Genomic DNA, 23,528 nt, shown 5'->3' with positions numbered 1-23,528 from the left:
GGCTCTCCGTAGTCTCTACCCACATATCAGGGAAGTCTACTGTCATTGGCGCCTGGAAGTAAATTTCCCATCCTTCCACTCGTACATGGAAAATACTCAAACTGCACATAACCACTTGTGTAAATCTGATATTTTCCCAGGCCTAGTCTGGTTGTACAGTGCTAGTCTGCAGTAACGGTCAGCGACACAGACTGAGGCTGGAAAATATGCTCATAATAGCCAAGTCATGAACAAGCCATTTCTCTTCCTCTGTGGTGAAAAGTGAGGTCAGACACTTTACGAAACAAGATTTTGTCTGTCCTGAGTCAGCAGTGAAGCTCTTTAACAAAATCTGGAAAGACACACAAGAGGAGGAGTTGGCGTGTTTGATCCAACAGAGATGCTTGTAATTCACACGTCCCAAAGCCTAGCTTGAGTCACAGAAATAGCAAAATTTGAGACTGTGAATTTTATGGTGTTTTGACAGCTCCTCTCGCCCTGTAGTTTCCTCACGGATGGAAAGTAGTTTGTTTGTATAGTCAGTGTTATATTTTGCAAGGGTTGGGTTGTAATCGATTACATGTAATTGGGATTAATTAATAAAATGACTAAAAATAAGTAACTATAACAGCCCAGGTTACATTTGAAAAAAATGTAAATAGATTCTAGTTACATTGTCACAGATTACTTTTTTATTATGTTTTTAAAGTGTCCGTGGCTTACGTGTTTCCTGTAAAACAGGCAACTAATGGGGGGCTTATTGCAGTCATCGATTGGCGTTTACAGTCGCCACACAGAGCGGTCCTATTAGCTCTGAGAGAGATCTCAGTGAACATGGCCAGACTGCCTCTGAGACCAATGGAGGCCAGTTTGACGACAGGAAACAGACTACAGTATCAACATGGTTTCCCAGCACCCAGGGGCCAGCTAACTGAGCTAATGGCATCTAGTGTTTTGTTATCTTTGTTATCTTACTTTAGCAACAAGTAAAGCTATCTTTCCATCACGAAACTCAGAGAACGACCTCTGTACCGTTTTCACTGATTGGCTGCTAAGACCAGTTCTTTTGGGCGCTAACAGCAGATAAGTTATTGGTTAGCTACTTTAGCAGCAAGTAAATTAAGCAAGCTGTCCATCAGGAAACTCTGTAATTAAACCACTGAGAGTTGAAGCTGAGCGGACGTAGGACATCAGAGGAAAAAACAGAAAATTGTTTCCTCCATGAAATGTGATCCAGTTTCACCCAAATCAGGGAAAAAAGTTATAAAGTTGTGCTTTTGTACAGTGAAGCCCTCCCCCCAGAAACGCTGTAGTCCAGTCTGTTGAATGGATGTACTCTCCTTCCATGTGCCGCTGCCACATAAGCGAGAAAACGTTTCATTGGATACAAATGTAGTAACGCCTCTTAGCACAGGATGGAAAGAAAATCTCTAGCAGATAGCAGAGAATATCTTCAAAACAACTTTTTACATCTTAAACATTGATTTTGACTTCATATGAACTTTAAAATCTGTCAATTTAATTTTTTTTCATGATAAACACTGCTCTTTTAACTCATGTAAAGCATGTCTGTTACTCCTTTCAGGTTATTAGTTTTGTTAATGGTGACTTAAATAATTTACAAATTATTTATGAATGAATAATGGAATTTTTCCTTTTTATTTACATTGAAAATGCATTTTCAGTAAGCTCTGCTCTTGCATGACAAGAGCAAAGCCCTCCATGTGGCCCTTGATTAAAACAAATACAAAAACTTACACAAAAGAAACATCATCCCACATTTTGCAGAATGCACACAATATTAAAAATATAAAACACACACAGCTGTATTTTCTACCAGTACTGTTTTTGTAAGGGTAATCTGAATTGACCAAATGTAGATGATGAATTTGCAAAATGCTTTTTATTTGCATTAAAAATATTTTTGATCGTTTAAGAGAAGACAGAATATTTGTTGAAATCATATTTTTGTGGCTGTGTCCATTTTTTGTATAATGAGCAGGAATTACAATGTTTGATTTTAAAGTAATCCAGAAGTATTCAGATTAGATTATGGAGCTCACCCACTTGCCATGGGGCAAGTAAAATTCCATGTTGGGCTAGTAAAAAAAACTCTTACTCAACCCAGTATTTTGCACTTAGCAGATTGGTAGGACCTCTAGAGAGTCGGATCTCTCCAAACTCCATGAAAGTTGTTGTCAATATGAGAACAAAGGCTTACATGTGTTTCGGATCAAACTGAGTCAGTTATTGACAATTTTGGAAAAAGGCACATTTTTCCACATATCCTGTAGGCCTCATGTTGCACCAATTATGTCTTATTACTTTTATCCACATTTGCCTAATCAGCAGTCTGCCACACAAACAATCTGTGCCATCCCTTGAGGTCCTCATACTTTCACTCGATCTTTTCCTCTACGCCTGTTGACAGAGAACGAGAGATCCCTCCTCTCTTCTGCCATTTATCGTTCTCCTTCTGTAGGCGAGTGCTGAGCCGTGATGTGCGGTTGGTGGGTTGCATGTTGACCTTGGCACACTGACAAGCACACGTTGAGCGTGTGGCCTCGCGGCCGCATCACATCTCTTGTTCTGCCTCCATAATGGAATTACGAGCACCAAGCAAAAAAAAGGCCAGAGTCAGCAGTTCCTGGGCCAGGCAGCTTTATTCAGCCATTTAGGCAAGTCCTGGGGGTTTTGGTTCGCGGGCTGCTGAGTGCTCCCTGCCAGCGCGTGCACACACAGACACTCGGTCGCTCGGAAACACTCAGCCGTGGAATTTCCTGCCGGTCTCCCAGGAATGAAGTGCTGGGAACACATTTGATGGGATTTGCTTGGCTTTACTCTGAAAACTTCTGTTTTGGGAAACACTTTGGGGGTCTAAGGATAGAGGGTGTCGTATGCTGTACAGATTGTACAAGTCCCTTTTTGTGATATCAGGCTTTTGAATAAAAATGACTTGACTTTATTTTGTTTAGTGTGATAACTGACAAATCATGTGACATATCAATAAATTCAACATCCAAATCGGCATTTTGACAGTCACACACACACGCGCGCTCCTCTCTAGTGACCTGACTGTCTTTTTTCTCTTTTTATTCAGGGATTTCCTGGTGACTTTGGTGAGAGGGGACCTCCCGGCCCTGATGGGAACCCAGTAAGTGAAATGATGTCGATAAATGCACCCTTTACTCCCCTTTAGCACAATGCAGTTTGTCACATATCCATGATGTCCTCATCATTACACCTGACTGAGATTTCACCAGATTTCAAACTTAATGTAGCAAATTTCTTTTTTAAAACTTTGTTTTTATTGTTTTATGGAAATGAGAAGACAAGCAATACCACTAGTTGACAAAGATTTGACATATAACACCTCTTCCCCCTCCCACCCACTACCCTGACAGCAGCAGCTGATTTAGACGCTATTACAACAGAAAAAATCCACACACCTAAGGCAAAACAAAAACAACAACAACCAGAAAGAAAAAACAATCATCTCTGCCTGATGGTATGAGGTTGGTTTAGGTTCATGGAGTTAGACGAGAGCGAGTCAAATTTAAGGAGCTAGAAGAAGAGTGAGCTGCCAGTGCTGAGAGAGCAGAAGAGAGAGAAATGGCTTCCAAATAAAATTGAAATTGACTCTGTTTTGTCGTGTATAACTATAATAATCATTTCAAGATCAGGCCCTATTTAGATGATCTGTATTGCATGGTGTAAGTGCATTAGGGTGTGTCCAACTCCACTTTCGCTAGTCAAAACAGTGCATAATGTGGGCACAAAGTGAAGGGTTGTATGTTGGGCGTAACATGAATCAAACCAGGTGCGCCTGCATCTGGCGCATTGCTATTTCGATGACTGATTCGACAAGTTGGAGAAGGGAACGTGGGTGCTGCAGTGACCCACTTGCTGTGTTGCGGGCACTGCAGTTAACCTGTGGGTCGGGCAGGCTGTGTCATAAAAATTAACATTGCAGGTGGGAGAAATAGGCTGAAATGTGTGCACATTAAGAAAGATGCTGTGCACATTTACACACAAGGCACATCAGCATGACTGTTGTGACATTAAAGCATGCATGGAAACATTACTAAGTTAATAACTGAAAGCAGCCTCTCTATTTAGTAAAGTAAAATGTTAAAAAATGGGCATCAATACAACAATAAATAAATAAATCACCTGGAAAGCTTGTGCTGCTCTACTTAATTCTAAAGACTGATTAGAGAGACTACATTCAGTCATTTTAAACATTTCCATGCATGCACTAATCTCACTGCTCCAAATTTCACTCCAAATACTTAAGTGGCTAAAGAGTGTAGTTATAAACTTGACAGGACAGAGGAAACTCTCCCGAGGAAACAGAGGAAATAACTTTTTTTAGACCGCTGTGATGGGAGTTACTCCAATATCACTGAATGAATTTTGACTGTGAGTGAGATTGTCAGTATTTCAGATAAAAGACTTTGACGGAGGAATGGATTCTGTCTAAAATGTTGTCCCACTCATCATCCTCAAACTTATAATTTTCATCAGTCTCCCACTGCTGTCTCGCTACAGACCATAAGGTCATGCAGATGAGAAACAACCACTTCTTTTTTGCAGACAGTGGTTTTCAGTATGTTATCAAGCGCAGTTTTTTTTCCTTGCAAAATCACAAATCTGAAAATACCTGAAGAGGAGTTTGGGTTTCATACTGTAGCACATTTCCTATAAAAATGCAGTACAATGTGGTTTACAAATACCAAAAAATACACTTGTTAAAAAGTAGACACAATAAAAGAAATGCTACTTGACTTTCTTTCATCTCCGTCAAGTCAGAAATTTTACAGCCTGGGCTTATCTGCAAATCATTTTAGAGCAAGAACATTTTATTCCTGCGCAGGACTGACTTTGAGGCAGATCTGTGCTAGTAGCTCACTCACCCATCATAATCCGTACTGATATGAGGGCAGCATCAGCAATTTCACTCGCCTCTCCTCTTGCTTTAGTTTGACCCTCGCTGCCCGAGATTGACGGGGTCAGTGTTAGATTGTGATTGGCTGACCTCTGAGAGCCTCCTCCAGGCCTCATTTCCTCTGCCTCCAGAGGGACGAGGGGACGTTCCATTTGGCTGAATTCAGCTCCTTTCATTCACCAGAGAAGTAGAGGAGGCGACAGGAAGGCCACACTGGGCTGCGTGTCATTCATCTCTCCACTGGAAGCGTAGCTCAGAGAGGATGTGGGCATGGCATGTGGCTGAGGGGTAGATCATTTAGACAACAAGCCTCTCTGTGTGTCAAGTGCCAAGTGCTCACTCACTCTGCTCAGCTGAGTGGAGAAAAAGATTACTCAGGCAAACAGTGGAGGAAAACACCAGTAAACAAACAAAATATAGAAATGTACTGTAAGCTTTCTTCTGTATCTTCCCCCTACAGCTCTGTCTGACTGTGAGCGTTGCATCTTTTATTTACTTGTCTTTCTTTGTCCTCTTAGGGGGAACTGGGAGCTCCTGGTCCATGTGGAGTCCCTGGTCTTATTGTGAGTCTTGTTGCATTCTTCTCACTGATTTCACATCTTTGGTTCCCTGTCTTCTCTGTGGTTTTAAGTCCCTCTGTCTCTTTCCTTTCTTTGGAAGAGCAATTTGTCACTCTGGTGCTGTATTAAAAAGTTTGATTCCTTACTTCGTTGCTGTATCAAAAAGTGTGCCAAAAGCTGGCATTGAATGTCAGGTCATCTAAGACGTCTTCTATTTCCTGGTCTCTGCCTGATCCGGGAGTTTTCAAAGTATTTTGTTTGGCAAAGGTCTGTAAATAACAGTTGAGAAGTTTGGGTTCTTCTGTTAAATTATTAAAATAATTGCCTGTTAAAGATGCAGATTCGTGTCATATATAGTATAGAAAATTTTAATGCAGTTCCCTGCTATAGTTGATAATAGTAGCAGTTCTGAAATAAAATATGCCCACATAGAAACAGGGGTTAAGGTTGAAATTTGATTATCATTTAAAGGACGACTCTGTTTTTCTTTTCCCGGTTTATCAAATGGAAACCCACACTCACCCATGAGCAAAAAGCAGTGACGTAGGTTACAGCGCTGACACCATCCCCGCTCTCAACCTCTGGGGTTTATATGTTGCAGTGTCAGCATGCAGAAAACTGTCAAGCCACATGGAAAAATGTTTTTATAAGGGCTTTGAAAGTGTTATTTTGGTGCAAAAACAAATGTGTTTAGATCGAAATTTGAATGTTTGGATTTGAATACATTAGGAACACAACTGGGAAGCTACAGAGTGATATAAAAACCTCATAAGTTTTAAGAGTTTAAGGCTTTGGGGATTTATCTTGACATTCAGCACTCTAAATATGTTTTTTTTTGTGTGTTGTTGTTTTCAGGGAGACATGGGACCTGTTGGCATTATGGGCTTACCAGGACCACCAGGACTCAAGGTGAATGATACAGTTTTTTGGTTATTTCTGTCTGTCTGGTTTTAATATGAATACAGTACAAATATGGTACATTTTAGTAATGTCATGACTGGCCTCAACCAGAATGTCTTCAAGCAGAAGGTCAGCTCACTTTGACCAGACACGTGGTTGTTAAGATTCATTTATTCCACAGCATGAGCATGTAAATCTTAGTGAATAGAGAAACACCAGGACTGCCCGGTAATCATCTTTTCTTTTACATTTTATTTTGCCTGCAAGGGAGTACCTGGAAACTCTGGGGAGCCAGGACTGAAAGGTGATAAGGTGATCTGCATATATCTTTCTCAGACTACTAATCTTCAGTATGCATGACTGCTAGATGTGATAAATCGCAAAATTGTACCTCAGATCTCCCGAGAAAGCTTCCAAATAATACAAAGCCATAATGCAAGACTTGTGTGACCCAGTGCCCCTGTGGTGCATGTTGATTGAATAATTGTCACATTATTGTTTCATGTTTCTTTGTGTTTTCTCAGGGGGACTTTGGCTTATCGGGAGAGCCAGGAGAGTGTGGCTTCCAAGGAGACAAGGTTTGTGTGTGTTTGTTTGTGTTCAGGTAGTACAGCAGATCATCCATAAATAATAAGATTGGTTGTTCGATGCCTGGCTTCTCTTATCTGCATGTCAAAGTAAGTGTCCCTTAGCAAGACATTGAACTCCAGATTGCTTCCGATGATTAGATCAGCGCCTCGCGTCGTATCTCTGCCACCATCTGTGTGTTTGTGTACATTGGTTAATGAGATCTTCAGGGAAAGCACCTTGTTCTGCTCTATAGAAGTGCAGTCCATTTCTCGTTTCTTTTATTCTCATCACAGGGATGTGGTTGGTCTCTTTCTGTGTCTAATCAGCGTGTTCATGTATGTGATTGTGTTTTTTTTACGTGTCTGTCTCGTCGACTTGTTTACACTGAGCTGGGTGTTTATGTTACAGGGTGTCCGTGGCTCACCTGGGTTGCCGGGTCCTTGTGGAATACCTGGACCACAGGTACTTTTTATCCTCCTAACGGCGAGTAACAAAAGTTAAAAACAGTTTGTTGATTAGCAACATCTCCATTGTTGATGACACATGAAGAGTTTCTGGCATGGAAATCCCACACAAGCATGCAGGTACATTCAGGCTATTAATACAACATAATAGAGCTACAGGATATGGTTAAAACAAATCATATTATGGTTATTTTGACAGATATTGCGGTTGTGATGATTCACGATTAGTGGGAATGATCATTTTTGCATCACAGTTTTCACTGTCATTGAATAAATAACTATGATGATGTGACATTTGTTGTAGTCTGTCCCAATAAGGGCTGATGTAGTTATTAGTGCCAGTGCACAGTTAGTGGTCATTACTCTTTTCTTTTCATGATTAACTGTTTTAGTTGCTTGGATGTTCTCGGTGTGTGAAACACTGTGTGGATTTACCTGAGTGATCATTTAAGTTACCCTCCATCTAATGGAGCACAGATGAGGTTGTGAGTAGACACAGCTTCTTTAAAAAAATATTTTGAAGGCTGTTTCTACTTTTCTCCTTACCTGCTTCACATGCAAATGTGGTTCAGAAAGCGCAGTAGTTTGCATTGCGCCATGAGTCTTAAGATGCTGTCAGAACAGATGCCAGTGGTCACAATGAAAAGTGTGTGGAAATCTTCAAATTTACACAAAAGCAAACTTCAGGTACTCATGTGTGTAGGAGAACATTTGTTTAAGAAATGGATGCTACAAAACTGTGTCATAGAAACAGGGCGCCATTCTGCCGTAGCAGTAAGACTCATCCACCAAACTTGGCACTTGTGTGATCTTGTGTGTCCTGATGTGATTGGAGATTGTTGCATGGAAAAATGGAAAACCCACGCTCTGGCTTGCTTGATCTGTGCCATGATGTAGCTCTTTTCTCCTATTACAATCATACCTCAGCCACAATGATTTTATCTTGTGAACGCTTGTGAATTTTGAAGCTTTAAGAAAATTATATATTTTTTTTCAGGGATATATTGGATTGTTTTGGTAAAATATCACATGATGTTGCCTAGATACTATTTAATGCAGATGTTCCCAAACTTTTTCAGCTTCAGACCCAAAAGTACCAACAACATAACTGACTTACTTTTCTGCTGTCAAAACACTGTCTCTTTAAAAGTCTCCTCTTTGAACAGGAGAAATTCTTTTAAGTTGTCATGCTGTGAATGCTTCATTTGGAGATGTCTGTTCAACATGTTCATTTTCAAGCTCTCTTTACTGAGTACCTCTCCACATAAAACACACCGAGGCCTCCTAACATTAACTCTTCCTTGTATTTTTTTTGTTTCAACGTCAGACATTTGATTGAGAATGAGGGAATCACAGAAGTCACACTCGATGTTTCCTCATTCAGACAGAGTTTTTTTTTTGGCTTTGCACAGCAAAAAACAATGATATTCTTCTAATTTATTTAGGAAAATGAAATGGAATACTCATAAAAATGGGTCTTAGACCCACTTTGGATTGTGACCCTGAGTCTGAGAACTGATTTAGTGAATTTGGGCTGTGATATTGTCATTTTGGTTCAAGTTATTTTGAGGTTTCTGATCTTTCTGTGATAACAGATCATTTGTTAAATTTCTTAGGGGAAACCTGGTGAAAAAGGCCCTGATGGTTTACCTGGCCCTCCTGGCCCAGAGGTAGGACAGATTATACTTACTAAGACTTGTATTTTGACTAGATTAATTATATTTATACTGTATACAGCAATATGCATAAATTATGCTGCTTTGTGGTGATGAAGCTGAGGTTTATTTTCTGTCGTGTCCTCAGGGCTTTCCAGGGGACATTGGCCCACCGGGACAAAATGGCCCTGAAGGACCCAAGGTTAGCTGAGTTGACATTAACACTTAAGAGTCAGTGAGTAGGAATGAAGTGAAAGTTCACGCTCAGTGTTTCATCCACAGGGAAAGCAAGGGACCAGAGGGTTGCCAGGTCCAAGAGGGACAACTGGCCTTCAGGTGGGGTTGACTGAATATATCTGGAAAATAAATAAAAGATCTTTGGGCTCTTTGTGTCTCCCCCTGACCTATTGTGATTTTTTTTTTTGTCAGGGTGATGAGGGACCTGTTGGGCCATTTGGACCTGCTGGACCCGAGGTGAGTGCTGACTGGATCAGACCAGTTTGAAAATACAACAACACAATTATCTTTAAGGATCCACACAAAACACCGCAATACTTACTTATGCATAAGCGCACCGTGTGTTTCTACCTAATTTTAACTTTGGAGCAATAACTATGACCAGTTATATGACCAGTAAGTCTCTTGGCTGGCTGGTGTCTATTGTTCCAAAGCTGTTTTGAAAGACTTCCTGTCGGATGCTGTCTGTTCACTGTACCAGATTGGTCAGCAAATTGCTATGCTGTTTTCATCATAAAGTAAATCACACACAGTCACAAACAAAAGCAGCTGTCTTTAATGTCAAACCTAAATGTATAGTTGGGTCAGATGATTGATTCATTTTAACCTAAATCCTGACTTCATATACTGGTATGTATTCAAGAGGTCAAATGTGCACTTCAAGTTCTTGAATCAAAGGCCTCTATAAACATAAATAACTCAAATAGCCCCGTTTGTTATTTGTATTTCAAATATCTCTATCATACATAGATTAATGTCTTTTTTACTAGCATCATTTATTGTTAATATTTTTGTATTAGTATCTGAACGTAGAGTGTAGTGGGTAAAGACGCCCAGAAAGACCAAGTTTAGGATTTAATAAGTGACAAATAGGATGCCTTTGAACTGTTCTGCAGTCTAAATAAAAGTTCACAATAACTATCTCGCTCCAAAACAAAGTGTTTATTTGGAGTCATCCCAGGCTAAACAATAGAGGAGAGTTTTCCAATGAAACTATTTTTTGCAAAGGTTGACTCCAGTCTGCCATCTCCCAAAAGTGTAACCCACAAGCGATTACTGCAAACAAACACAAAAAATGACCCGATGACTTGTGTGAGTAATAAGAAGCCTTTGATGCTGCAAACGGCTCTTTGTTTTATGGATCATTAAGTCTCTTAAAGGGCTGTTTTTGTTCCGGCATCAGTTGCTGGTTTGTTTTGCGCTGCGGCCTCTCAGGGGACGGCAGACTCGCAGACTGCACCTTTTTTTACAGGAGATACAGAGTTTCTTGTTTGTTGTTGTGCGTATATGCAGCACACTTCTCTGTGTCATTTTTGCTTTCTGTTCAGGGCAGGCCTGGAAGGCAAGGATTCCCTGGACTGACAGGCCCAGATGGACTCAAGGTCAGACCTACTAGTCGCACATCCACCGTCGAACACACTGTCATCCTTAACTGAACATCCTCTCCCCGGCTTTCTTTTATGATAATGTATCATCTGAATATGTGTAAATTAGATGTTAATTCTCCGTTACCACAGGGGAACGGGCCTCTGAGCACATTTCAACTGATTTCGACTAAAAACGAAAGGCATGAATAAGTTTGTGATATGCTAATTGTCTGCTTTGCTGTAGGGCGAGACCGGGATAACTGGCGAGGTCGGAAAGCTTGGCGAGAGGGTAAAGGCTTTGTCCCTCTCTCTGCTGATTCCTGTCTGATGCTCGCTGTGTGTCTGTTGTGTGGGACTCCCAAAGCTTTCAGCCTATTATGAGAAATCTAACTTCAGTGCAAGCAAGACAGTTGAGACAGCATGTTTTCTCTCTTTCTTCAGGGACTGCCTGGTTTTGTTGGGCCTGTCGGAGAGATGGGCATCGCTGGAGAAAAGGTTAGCAAGAGTCTCAATTTGTCAGACTTTGCACTGATCACAAATTGTTGTTGTCCGACATCCATTTTAATCTGTTAAACTGCTCTCTGCTGATGTAGCAGCTGAAACAACGGACAGCAATTCTGATAACCAGTTAATTGTTTAAGTCTTTTATCAAAGCAAATATTTCAAACATTTGCTGGTACCGGCTTCTCAGATGCTCCGATACGCTGCTTTTTCTGTATTATGTTATTTAAAATAAATTACCGTGGAGTTTTGGACTGTTGATCAGACAAACTCAGAAAGGTTCTATGAAATTGTGACTTTCATTTCTGACATTAAAAAAAAATTATAGACTGATCAATAATAGGGAATTAACAATTTATCAAGCATTGCAATTAAAAACATCTTGATACAGTATCGGACTGTGACCCTATCTACCATTATATTACATGATCAATTATTTTATTTGATTTTATTTAGTTTGTTTTATAAAATGACTGCTACTGACTGTTGCAGAGGGTTTTTTTTTGCAATTGCACATACATAAATCAAACATTCAGTACATGCTCAGGTCATTGCCACTAGTTTTATTTTACTTTCATATTATTATTTTTTTTAACACACCAAATTCTAGTAAAAGAACCTTCTTCCCATTTTTCTTAATATTGCAATAAATATTATTTTTTTATTATTTTATATTACTTATTGTGTTTCTCTAATTGTGGCTTGTGTTTCCTCAGGGGGATCGTGGGAAAACAGGTGCCCCTGGGCCGCCAGGTGAATCGGGGCCGATGGTAAGGAGTAAGTCTGGACCCCGTCTCTCGTACCAGGGGGCATCATTCAATTCTACGTATATCTCATAAGGGAATGGGATGTGATCTGTTTGGAGAGACAGATTTAAGTGATTAAACAATAATCATGTAATAGGCAGATAACGCAAGGTCAGCCAGTTTTGTTAGAAATCTGAGAGCTCATTCAAGATTTCCTTGAAAAATCATGTTGATATCATTTGCATAATGTTGCATCCATCAGGGTCACACTGGAATACCTGGAGAGGCGGGGCAACCTGGACCAGAAGGGATCCCAGTGAGTCTACTATTACTGTCATAGCTTTATGTACTGTCCCTGTGTGTAGACATAACTGGACCTGTCTGATACTTAATACCAGGCTGTTTTACTACTATTGTTACACAGCAACAGTGACAACTGACAAGTGTGGTCAGACATGTGACTGTTTACATGCATAAAATACTCTGGTATTGCTCTTATTCCAAAAAAGACAATAATCCTGCACTGCATCCATACTTCCATACTTGTAATGACATATGTCCTACAGGTTATATTATGTATCATAACATCTATAAACCCACTGAAAGAGCAGCCTTGATAACGCACATGATTTTTTAACTTTTTAAAAAGTAAACTGCTGAGTCCTGTTAAAATAGAAAATAGGGAGAAAAAAAGATATTTTAATCTGTGGCAGATCTAACTGTGCTTTCTGTGTGCCTGCATTCAAATCGCCACTGTTTGTAATGAAAGAAAGACAACTGTCCCTTGTATCCTCGTCAAACTCAGAAAATATTTTTTCATACACACTCAGGGGCCTCCTGGTTCACGGGGAGCCATTGGCGTCAGAGGACCAAAAGGCAGGAGGGTAAGTCACCGAAATCTATATTATAAGATCATATAACCATCAGGTGTAACATGTAACTACTGTCTGTTAACAAATAATATGAGATGGTCCACCGCTATGGCCCAGAGTGAAACATGTCAACAGCTGTCAGATGATCCCCAAAAAATTTTAACTTGTCCAAAACTTTGCTGAATACCTGCAAAACTAAAGCCATTCCCTCGTGTTTAGTGCTAATTAGCAAATGTTGTCATTCTAACATGCTAAAATAAGATGGCGACCATAACATGGTAGATGTGAAACATCAGCATGACATCCTCTCATTATGACTGTGTTTCCATCTTCGTTTTAGCATTGAGCAGGTTTTAAGTCTTGTTTTGTATTTGCTGGTTGGCAAAAATAATTTTGCTGTATAGGAAGTCATGTATTTAACATCCCAAGCAGCAGCAACAAGAGTTAATGTGGAATAACTGTAAGAGGAACTGTGAAACATTTCAGTACTTAGCAGTGATGGTCACCTTCACCGAACAGACCAGAAAGAGCACAAAGTAGAGATCCAACTTCAGCCATCCACAGAATATTAAATTCCGTGGTATGTTCACACAGAAAAAGTGAATTTTAAAGTTTGACCTCAAGATCATTAGTGTTTATTTTCACACAAACACTCAGAACACACTGACTGTAAGCTAGCCAGCAACAGCAGGCATCAAGGGTGTGCGTGTCTGTGTGATTGTGTTCAGTTTAGCCTCTGACTGAAGTCAACACTCACCAAAGACTTCGGACCTTTCTGTTATTCCCCTCCAGTCTCTCTTCTTTTTCTCCCCTCGTCTCTGGACGTTTATGAATTAAAATACATTTGCTCTCCTGTCAGAAGTCAGCGTGGACGAGGAGAGACTCATTACGGTACATCTTAACACCTGACAGTGGAGGTCGGCACCTCCGCAGCTCGGTGCTGCAGACAGGTTGAGAAGTGAGAGTGAAGATAAATCCACTTTTTAATCCCAAAAGTTTAAAAAGTAAAGAGCGAGCTCTCCTGCCACTAAACTGCTCTGCATCGGAGCGTAATACAGCGTGACTCCTCCAGAAGGTCCATCACTGCCCTCAGATCTCTCCTCCAGACCTCCCTGACACTCAGAAGTTCTGTGTCGCACTCGCTGCAAAACTCTGCAATGCACCTCAATTTTTTTTTCTCAAGGCGAATATCTTGAACTTGTGTATTACAATCAGCAGTCATCCCTGGGTCAAATTAACAATTATTTATCCGCTCCAGCTCCGATCAGCAGTGGTTGAAACATGACACTCCTGTGGAGACGCTTATTTTCAGCCCCTTGGCTTTTTATCTCTGTAGGTAATGTTGACTCTTTTACCCAAGGCTGGGTATCGAGATTCTCCAAATCAATCTGATTCAGTTCACTAGGTCCTGATTTCATTTGCTTCGACTTGATTCCATATTGATCTGGTTAGGGATATTTTTAGTTAGAATACCAATTTTGCTTGGTTATGAAAGAGATTTTCAGAGAACTAATGCTGTAAATTGTACAAGGAATTCTCTAACTTGGTAAATTATTCAAAATAGTAATGTTTACATTAAGAATTGACCCCAAGGCATTTACATTAACAGTGTTCTCCCTACTATTGTCTTTTGTACATAATCACACCACGTGAAAACTTTGCTTTGTGATTGTGGTGAACACGTCAGTAGACGTGCAGTACAAAAACAGCACACCAAGAACTGTTTAGCAACAAACAGAACAACCTTTAAGAAACATATTGCACATTATGTCTCTATATTGACGCAATAATTTGTATCTGAATATGTATCAGTAAAGCACATTTACTCTAAGATTAAGGGAGATGTTCCCAACATCTTGCTACATACAATAAAACACCCTGAATTTTCTGTAAATGGAAACGTATGAGTGTTGCTTTGTCTGCCATGAACTCGAGATAATTCCAGCGTTGGCTGGCTTTTCCATAATTGAGTTTTCTACTTTGGGAAAATAGCCCTTGGTTGCACAGCGGGATCATTGGGCTGAAATGAATAATTGATCTAACATGAATAAGTGGTATAATTAAGGCATTTCATTCTGTGGATTGGTTTTACACGGCTCCCCTGGTATCACAAGCAGTCACAAATGTAATATTTAATAACTATAATAGCTGAAAATTACATCAAGGCTTTGGAATATAGAATTAAGACCAGTATGATTAAACACCAGTCTTCTTATTATGCCATCTGAAGTCATTCCCTGTCAACAAGAATGGGGAAAAAACAGTAATAACCTGTTACTGTGCCCAGTGTTTGCTATTTAAAATTGTCATATTACCTCCAAAAAAGATAATAGCTTTATTCTGTTGGATATGCATTTTATTCCTGGAGGGAGTGAAAGCAATATGTGCAGCACAATAAATGAAACATAGGATTCCAAGAAAAGTAGTGACAGCTATTTGGACGATGTGTCCAATTGTGTTACTGTACTTTTTGTTTGCCCTTATATCTTGATAATTTATTGAATTTTACTTCTAGAAGGTTTAGTCATGCTAAAGCATCATGTCAACCCATCATTTTTGTTTAAAAGCTGAACCTCATATGTGCACATCCAGACTGACTCGGAATAAAACAAGTTTTTCAGTCTTAATGTGATGCATTTCTCAGACATGTAAGCAAGTCATTACCATCTTTTAAACTCTGGGGTTTTCAAGTAAAAAGCCCTAAAATTGGTGCACTTTAAAAGAAAGTGAAAATGTGTGCACATCCAGCTAATGTGCCTGTTCCGGGTGAATGAATCTGAAAAACTAATTATGAAAAGGAAGGATAGTTGGTAAATGTCTGCACTATAAAGCGTGCCAATCTTAATGAGTCATACAGCCAATATTGCTTTGCACGCCAAAAAAACATCAGTGGACTGATGTCATTTCAAATTTGCCCGTGCAGTTTTAGCTGTGCTTTTTCAAGATGTTTTTAAAACAATTACGTAAGTGTCACTACACAATAGATTTGTGTTTCCACTACACACAGTAATGTAAATGTAGGTTGTTAAAGGGGCTTCAGGGCTGGAATCACAGTTCAGTCTCTCAACACACCTGGTCGTCTGATATTGAGGCTAACTCCTTTCACTTTTCCAGCAGTTGGAAAACAACAAACAACATTTTTCTTGGACTTGAGAAGCTGCAGTGTTTTTTAGCTGACAAACTATAACATACACTGTACATTTACTGCCAGATTGACAACTTAATGCCTTTGCTCTGCATTCACCTTCACTTTTCTGCCACTCACTCTCTGTCACTCACTCAACCACATGATTCATGCTGTTTCTTCTTGGTATATGGTTATTTATCTAAAGAGACAAGCCTTGTTTGAGTACAGGATGCAGGCTGCTGAAAAAAATAGGAGAGTTTGGGAAATCCTACATCAGAGCGCAGACAACAAGACGACTCTGGTTGCTCTGATTCTCTCTGACCAATCAGTGGTCTGCTGTGTTTTAACTCTGCGTTTTAGTTGGCTTGGAACCTCAACAGAGGAGTAGTGAAAAAAACTGGACAGAATATAGTGGTTCTATTGGTACCAGCCAACTTTTGCCAATGAAAACGTAAAAAGAACCGTTCTAACAAATGAATGAATAAATCCTTTATTGTCCCTAAGGGCAAAGCACAAGGAGCATAAAAAGACATCAACAACCACGAATGACAGCACATTATATAACAAAACATATAAACATAAGCTAAGATGAAAGTGTATATTCAGGCCATAGAGGGTGCGGTGGATCTGCTATGATCTTGTGGTGTACTGGTCTGTCATGTAAGTGGCTCTGCACATTGGTTCCCCACTTATCTTGCCACCCAGTTAAACAATTTAGTCCAGTTTGTTCTTGTCTTGTTCAGACAGTGCTGCCCCCCTAAAGCACTGAGCACAAAATGTCAATATACTCTAAATGAAGGTCTTGTAAAATGTGTAATGAACTGCGCTGCTTGATGGAATTGTGGCTTTGTATAGGATGCTATAGGTAGGAGCTGCATTCCTATCTGGCTCCATTTAAATCACTTTTATGTGAGATGCTTACATGAACATACGGCAAGACCCAGTTAGTCACTCCTTTAATGTTTAATGAATAGTTTGGTTCAATTTTAATGGAAGGGATGAATCAGCTGCAGGATTCGTGACCTTTTCCCAAGGCTTCTTTACAATAACCCCAGTGTGCAGGCGTTACCACTGTGTGTGATGGTGGAAAGACGGGGACAAAGTCTACACAGTGCGGATTGGGCATGCTTCTGAGCTACTTTGCAGATGCCAAGTATTTGCAAAATCACCACAATCTTTGATGCCGTCTCATCCAGTGTGGGCTAAACCACAGTGCACAATAAAACCAAGAGAAGTGCCTCCCAGGCTCCATTAAATAGCGATGACAAAAATGGAGATTAAGTGTCCTAATTCATTGACTTAATATGTCAAACAACATGTGCCTCAGGTCTATTAAAGGCCAAATTTTCCAAAGCTATAAATCAGTGTCAACTTTTATTTCTTTGTACAGGGTCTGAGGGGTCCTGATGGCCTAGTGGGGGACAAAGGGTCCACTGGAGTGAAGGTGAGCACATGGGCAGAAAGTCACAGTTGACAACAGCTAATAAAACAGGTTCAGAGTCTTAGATTTAGTTCAAGTTTGTAGCTCCGGATCGATGATGTCGCTTGCCAAGCTGCCTTAGAGGAATGTCTGGCCTTTAACTTCCTAATTGCACACATCAAATCTGTCCCACGGAAAGTGGGGGTAAACAAAATGTCCCAAGTTTCCTTAATGTTTGAAAAAAATCATGAGAACTTTTACAAGCAGCCTTGTTCAGCCGACTGTAATTATTAGCTATTTTTAACATCTGAAGAATCTTTAGAGGACACTCTTTGTTAAATAGAAATCTAACAACAGAACCTTAAATCAAAGAGTCTTAAAATATTGATGGTGCTGCTTGGCAGTCGGGAACATTTTAACTCTGGGGGATTTCAGAGAGCTCCTTTAACTGAGTTGGATGTTTTCTTCGCAGGGCCCTGATGGTCCACCAGGAAAATTAGGCCTCCCTGGGGAGACGGTAAGGAAAACTGGACTTCTTTACTTTCCCCTCCAAACAGAACTGGGAGAAGTATTTAAATAATAGATGTCAGTTAAAGTAGCAATATAACAATGTCCATTACAAGTTCAAGTCCTGCAGTTAAAGTCCTACTGAAGTGAAAGTAAGTATTCAAAAATTGCATCACTTTAATGTTACTAAGCTCTATATAAAGTATAAAGTTACATAACATGGCAACACTCAAGTATAGGGATCGACTAATATGTTTTTTCAGGACTGATACCAACTATTAGTAATAAAGGAAACCATAACCAATATTTGATACAAATACATTTGCAGTAAAAATGAAAATCTTCATTCTACAAAACTTCATTGAGATGCCTGTAAGCATGTTAAATTAGAATATAACTCAACATTCAACAAACGCTGATTCCAATAATCGGAAAAAAAGCTGAAAATGGGATCTGATAGCTGGCCAGGCTGATAATTTGTCGACCCCTAAAGTATTAGTATTTTGAAACTGTCCTTAAATACAGTGCTTGAGTAAATGTATTGAGTGAGTTTCCACCACTAATTTTACATAATTTATCATGCTAGAGGGCCAAATGTTCACTCTCTCCAGTTTCTCCAGTCTCTCCAGTTCCCCTTCTCTCAAATGCGATTTACTTTTCTCTGTTTTACATCATTGTAAATTGAATCTTTGGGATGTGGAGTGCTGTTGGGACACAGGGGAAAAAGCAATTTGAGGACATAAATGTATAATATGAAGAAATCTTGGCTCTTACTAACTTGTGACAACTTGTTATTTTTTCTTTTTAATTTGAAGATTAGACAATAAAAGCAATTGACAGATGATTAAAATAATAATTACCTGCAGCCCAATGTTCAATAATCACTACGTTCTTTTGTCTTTTGTTGTTCTTATGTGAAACCTTAAAGACAGTGAACTGAGCCCCAGTCTTATGCTTGACTATGCCTGTATAACCCCCCATAAGTTTAACACGGTGTAACAACACCTGAAATCCCTGTTCAGAGAACAGAACTTACTTTTCCATCTGTGTCGTCCTGCTGCAGGGAAAGCTCGGCGAGCCGGGTGAAGCTGGGCCTAAGGGATTTCCAGTAAGTGATTGGGGCTAACAGAGGTCTCTTTTAGGTCAGTCTTGATTTTTGGGGTGGACTCATTTTGGGGAACAGTGGTACATCAGAGAGGCTTGTGTGACACACTGTTACTCTAGTGGGTGTTGCAGCAGTTCAGCATCTGCATGAATAGCAGTAGTGTGTGTGTTATAAACGGCTGTTTTATTTCCAGGGTATTCAAGGACCCTCGGGACCTCCAGGAGCCAAAGGAATCGCAGGAGAGCCAGTGAGTTCATTATTTACCTACGTGAATGAATATTTGAGAAGCAACCCAAATATCAAAGACCTACTATGTGTGTTTTTTTTCTGTGTTTTAATCCATCTGGCTTGATTATGTAAAATTTTGCAGTTGCAATAACTTTGGTATATTCAACCTGGACCTTACTTTCCCATGTTTGTGTATCTTAGTGACGAATGGGTCCAACAATTTTTGAAAGTAACTGAGGGGTGAACTAGCAGACATGACACTGGAATACAACACAACAGACAAGCTCAGATTGTTGTTGTATGTGTCTGACAACACTACGGAAAGAATCCCCACAGAGGAAGACCTTTTTTTTAAAGACTAAGATGCATTTTGTTTAACCAGAAACATCTGTTTCATCGCTCTCGCCAAAGAGTCATTTTAACGAAGTCGTCTTCATTCAAACTCGACAGACACAAAATAAAACTCACCAAAAATGTTTTGGCTCGTCTTTCCACTGCTCCAACAATAAATAAATAAATAAATAGTTTATTTTGACTATACAACCAGAGTTTGTGATTGTTGGAACAGCGGAAAGACGGGACGAGATATTTTTAGTGAGTTTTATTTTGTTACTGTCGAGTTTGAATGATGCTGACGATGTTAAAACGACTCTTTCTGCAAAGGGAGTCTGATATTAGTTGGTGAGAACAAATGTATCTTACTAATAAAAACAAAGGTCTCTCTCTTTTTTTTTTTGGGGGGGGGGGGGGGTATTTTTTTGCCTTTATTCATAGGACAGCTGAAGATGAGACGGGAAAGTGGGTAGAGAGAGAGAGAGGGGATGACACGCAGCAAATGGGCCAAAGGTGGGAGTCGAGCCTGCGGTTGTTATTAATATTAAGTTGTGTCTGCAAGATAGATTAACCATTATGCACAGGTATGTTTCAGCCATTTCAAATGTCTTCTCAGCAGATAGGATTGTCATTAAGCTGTGGAAGCTACAAACACATCTTTTAAGGTATTTCTCATCCCAAATTTCCCCCGCAGTGATATCAACAATCTGTTATTTATGATATTCTAATCAGTTTAATAGACAGCAGCTTGTTGTGCGTATCTCTGTTATGTTATTAATTATTCATGACAATTTGGCAGCAATTTTGGCAGCGCTCCAAAATACACAATACATTCAGTGCAACATTAGTCAATATTATTGTGTCACCAAGTCACGTCTCTTCAGCAGTTTTGCCTTCATGTTTCAAGGGAAGCTGATATTCACACACAGCTCTCACAGCTCTCGTCTTAGCTTGTTCATATTATCTGTTACTATAATGGTTCATTTTGCAGGACAAACAGGACAGGATTCAGGACTTGGGACAACTGCTTGTTATGCAGGATTATCCTGAATTTTCAGGACGTCTGGTCACCCTATATCAGACACTTTTGATAACAGTCCGAGCCTGTCGGTGGCACAACAAGCATTTTAAGTGAACATACATTGATAGTCCACAGTTGCTCATAAGAATTCTGTCGTATTTTAGTTTCATCTCTGATGGCTACACTCTCCCTGAATACTGGACCAATTTCAAAAATTGTTGCCCCCATTAGTCACTTAGACACAAAAATATGGGAAAAGTACAGCAGTTACCCTTTAAAGAGAATATAGGCAGAAACTACAGTGTCTCATTATTTGTAATGACCCGTGGCTCTGCAGCACCTACTGTGCACCTTTCTTCTGCATATAAACTCTGAATTTCCACTTTGACACCTTTTATTCAGCGCTTTCTAGAAACCCATAACCTGGTCAAAAAGCCCTGAACAACCTAATCCTCTTTTTCTTATTCTGCCCAAGTCTCACAGACACAAGCAAAAAAGTAGAGAGTCTGAGACAATTTGATTTACAGCATCTCCTTCCTGGAGAGGCAGCTTTATTGTAGCCTGGATGTGTCTCTATAACAGCAGGCCTGTTTCCATCACTTGCAGAAGCTTTGGCTCAGTGTTTTGAAGGCTCTTAGCCCTGCAGATTAACTTATCTCCACAAATCCACACTTTCTGCCTGGTTCTTATTTCTTTTCACATTTTTCCGCCTTTACTGTCACTTTCAGAGGTGTTTGTCCAAGATTAGAAAGAACTCTTAACCTTTTTATGGATGTCTCTGCTTCTCTTCAGGGACCAGCAGGGCCACCAGGAACGATTGGGCCACTGGGGGAGATGGGGCCGAGAGTGAGTTTGATCACATAGCTGGTGTAAAAAGTCAAACTGACTTTTACGTTAGCGCTGATTACTAAAGGCTGTGACTGTTTTCGACAGGGACCGCCAGGCAAGGTTGGAGAGAGAGGACCTTACGGTGAACCTGGAGAGAAGGTGAAGATGACAGCATGCTGTTAATATTTTCATTGATTATTGAGACAGTGGACTGGTGGATGTGTAATTACATTTGTGTTTTACACCATGAACATTTGTGTGGGATGATGACATTACAGCAGCCTTTATTGTAGCAAATGGTTATGGCCATGAACGGGGCTATGAAGTTAGACAGTGATTGGGCTTTAATCCTGACAGACAGATGAGACATTCTGAGATTTTTACAAGCACATGAAATATAATTTGTAGACAAATTGTTACCACTAAAAAATAACTTAGTTTTAGCAAACAAAAATCTCTTCTGTGTTCAATACATTTATTTTTACATGCACAAAGTATTCTGTTTTTTGCCCTTTTTTCTGAAACAGACAATATTCCTACTAAATGGCTAATTAAAATGAATATTTCAGTAATATTCTCATTTACATGCAGCTCTGCATACTCTTGATTATGGATGCCTCAAAATATGATTTTTAAAGTTTTCCACAGATGGTGGACCTGTTTGACCGTGCAAACACAGCCTCTCTCTTTCATTTGCTCAACCACCTTCTTGAAAGGGTTGACGGTGCAATATTTGCGCATATCCAAAAACCTGTTTATATCCAAGTCTTTCATCACAAACTGCACAACACGCAGAGCTGACTGTAAACAGGCAAGAGGACATGTGTCACAATCTGCAGTAAAAACTCAAATTGAGAATTCTGTGCAAAGAATGCTCCTAAAACACGAATAATACTGATGTATCCCACATGTCTTCATGCTCCATTCTGAATAAAGCATAATTCAGAATATCCAATGAAATATGATGTTTACATGACCCGTATTGGATTCCAAACATTGCCATATTTTGAATAATAGTGGAAAAATAGTGTGCATATAAACATAGCCAGTATCTCTCACTTGGTCTTTCAACATCTCTGCTCTGTACACTCAGGTTTTCCTGCATGCTCACTTAGCCTGACAGATATATTGTGCCATGATCTCAGCCAATTGGAAAACTAGTAGCAGGGATTTTGCAACTGGCTATTTAGTCTCCAGTCAGAACGAAGGTAGGATTTATGGTTACTATGAAAGTAGAGAAGCACTGGAAGAGTGACGCCTTCTATTAGATGGACGTTATAACGAGGTAGCTACCATGAGTAGAGACTAACTTCAGAGTATGCAGAATTTTCCTCAAAACAGTACATAGACTTATAAAAAATAATCCATGTCAATCATCGACCATGATGCATCATGAGTTTGTGGCGGCAGCTGCATCTGCAGAGACCTCTGCCTGTACCTTCTCATTTTCGAATTATTTTGCTGCGCTCAGGATACTTTACCGACACAAAATGCCATTATTTGACAACTTGGGAATGAGATGCAACAATCAATGATCTTTCTGGTGCTTTTACAATCAGCAACTGACAAATCCCACTTATTCTACCTATAATGAATCTAGGTATGTGACCAAAGCTGTAAAAACCATGACATTTGGACAGTGCCTCTATCCACAGAGTTAGCAACAATCCCAGAAACAGATGTATTAGAAATCATCTGCTCCCGTTTCCCTATTGGCAGATTGAGGCAAAATAAAACTGAGAAAGGTTATTGTGCGCTTCTGTGAATAATCAAAAGAAATTATTGTTTTCTTCAGGTTAGATAAATTATGTGCTTGCAAAAAATGTTTTCTGTGTTCAAAATGTCCATTTGCATGCTTGATATTTTACCATATTTCTGTCTGTTATTGAGTAGGCAGCATCAATAACACAACCATGGTGAAAGCAAATGGACATTAAGAGATACAACACATCACCAGTGACTCAACCATCATGTCTCTTCTTCTTCTCCTGACAGGGTGCCATTGGTCTACCCGGCAACATCGGAGAGCAGGGTTTGATTGGCCAAAGAGTGAGTGTCTCACGTTTTCTTTTGTGAAGTCTCACTGAGTTAAAATGCAGTGGATTTATTTTAAGAAACCCTCACAAATCTTCAAAAGCGGACACATCACTTGCAACTCGC

General features: G+C 39.8%; 1 protein-coding gene across 1 annotated transcript in view; it reads left to right on the top strand.

Annotated features, from left to right (window-relative positions):
* The window catches only part of col27a1b (collagen, type XXVII, alpha 1b), an 87,511-nt gene that overhangs the window by 44,198 nt on the left and 19,785 nt on the right, over positions 1-23,528 (top strand). Inside the window, exons 13-35 of the mRNA XM_084729048.1 lie at positions 3,080-3,133; positions 5,446-5,490; positions 6,343-6,396; positions 6,655-6,699; positions 6,912-6,965; positions 7,366-7,419; positions 9,038-9,091; positions 9,225-9,278; positions 9,359-9,412; positions 9,506-9,550; positions 10,642-10,695; positions 10,925-10,969; positions 11,122-11,175; positions 11,898-11,958; positions 12,190-12,284; positions 12,758-12,811; positions 17,317-17,370; positions 17,819-17,863; positions 18,917-18,961; positions 19,152-19,205; positions 21,333-21,386; positions 21,474-21,527; positions 23,364-23,417. Of these exons, the coding sequence (XP_084585174.1) occupies positions 3,080-3,133; positions 5,446-5,490; positions 6,343-6,396; positions 6,655-6,699; positions 6,912-6,965; positions 7,366-7,419; positions 9,038-9,091; positions 9,225-9,278; positions 9,359-9,412; positions 9,506-9,550; positions 10,642-10,695; positions 10,925-10,969; positions 11,122-11,175; positions 11,898-11,958; positions 12,190-12,284; positions 12,758-12,811; positions 17,317-17,370; positions 17,819-17,863; positions 18,917-18,961; positions 19,152-19,205; positions 21,333-21,386; positions 21,474-21,527; positions 23,364-23,417 (1,236 nt within the window). The remainder of the gene's footprint in view (positions 1-3,079; positions 3,134-5,445; positions 5,491-6,342; positions 6,397-6,654; positions 6,700-6,911; positions 6,966-7,365; positions 7,420-9,037; positions 9,092-9,224; positions 9,279-9,358; positions 9,413-9,505; positions 9,551-10,641; positions 10,696-10,924; positions 10,970-11,121; positions 11,176-11,897; positions 11,959-12,189; positions 12,285-12,757; positions 12,812-17,316; positions 17,371-17,818; positions 17,864-18,916; positions 18,962-19,151; positions 19,206-21,332; positions 21,387-21,473; positions 21,528-23,363; positions 23,418-23,528) is intronic.

This window comes from Lutjanus erythropterus, chromosome 10, assembly GCF_056507025.1.
Source record: "Lutjanus erythropterus isolate fLutEry1 chromosome 10, fLutEry1.hap2, whole genome shotgun sequence".
NCBI classification, from domain to species: domain Eukaryota; kingdom Metazoa; phylum Chordata; class Actinopteri; order Lutjaniformes; family Lutjanidae; genus Lutjanus; species Lutjanus erythropterus.
Note: the sequence above shows the minus strand (reverse complement) of the source record. Positions and strands in the feature narration are given on the sequence as shown.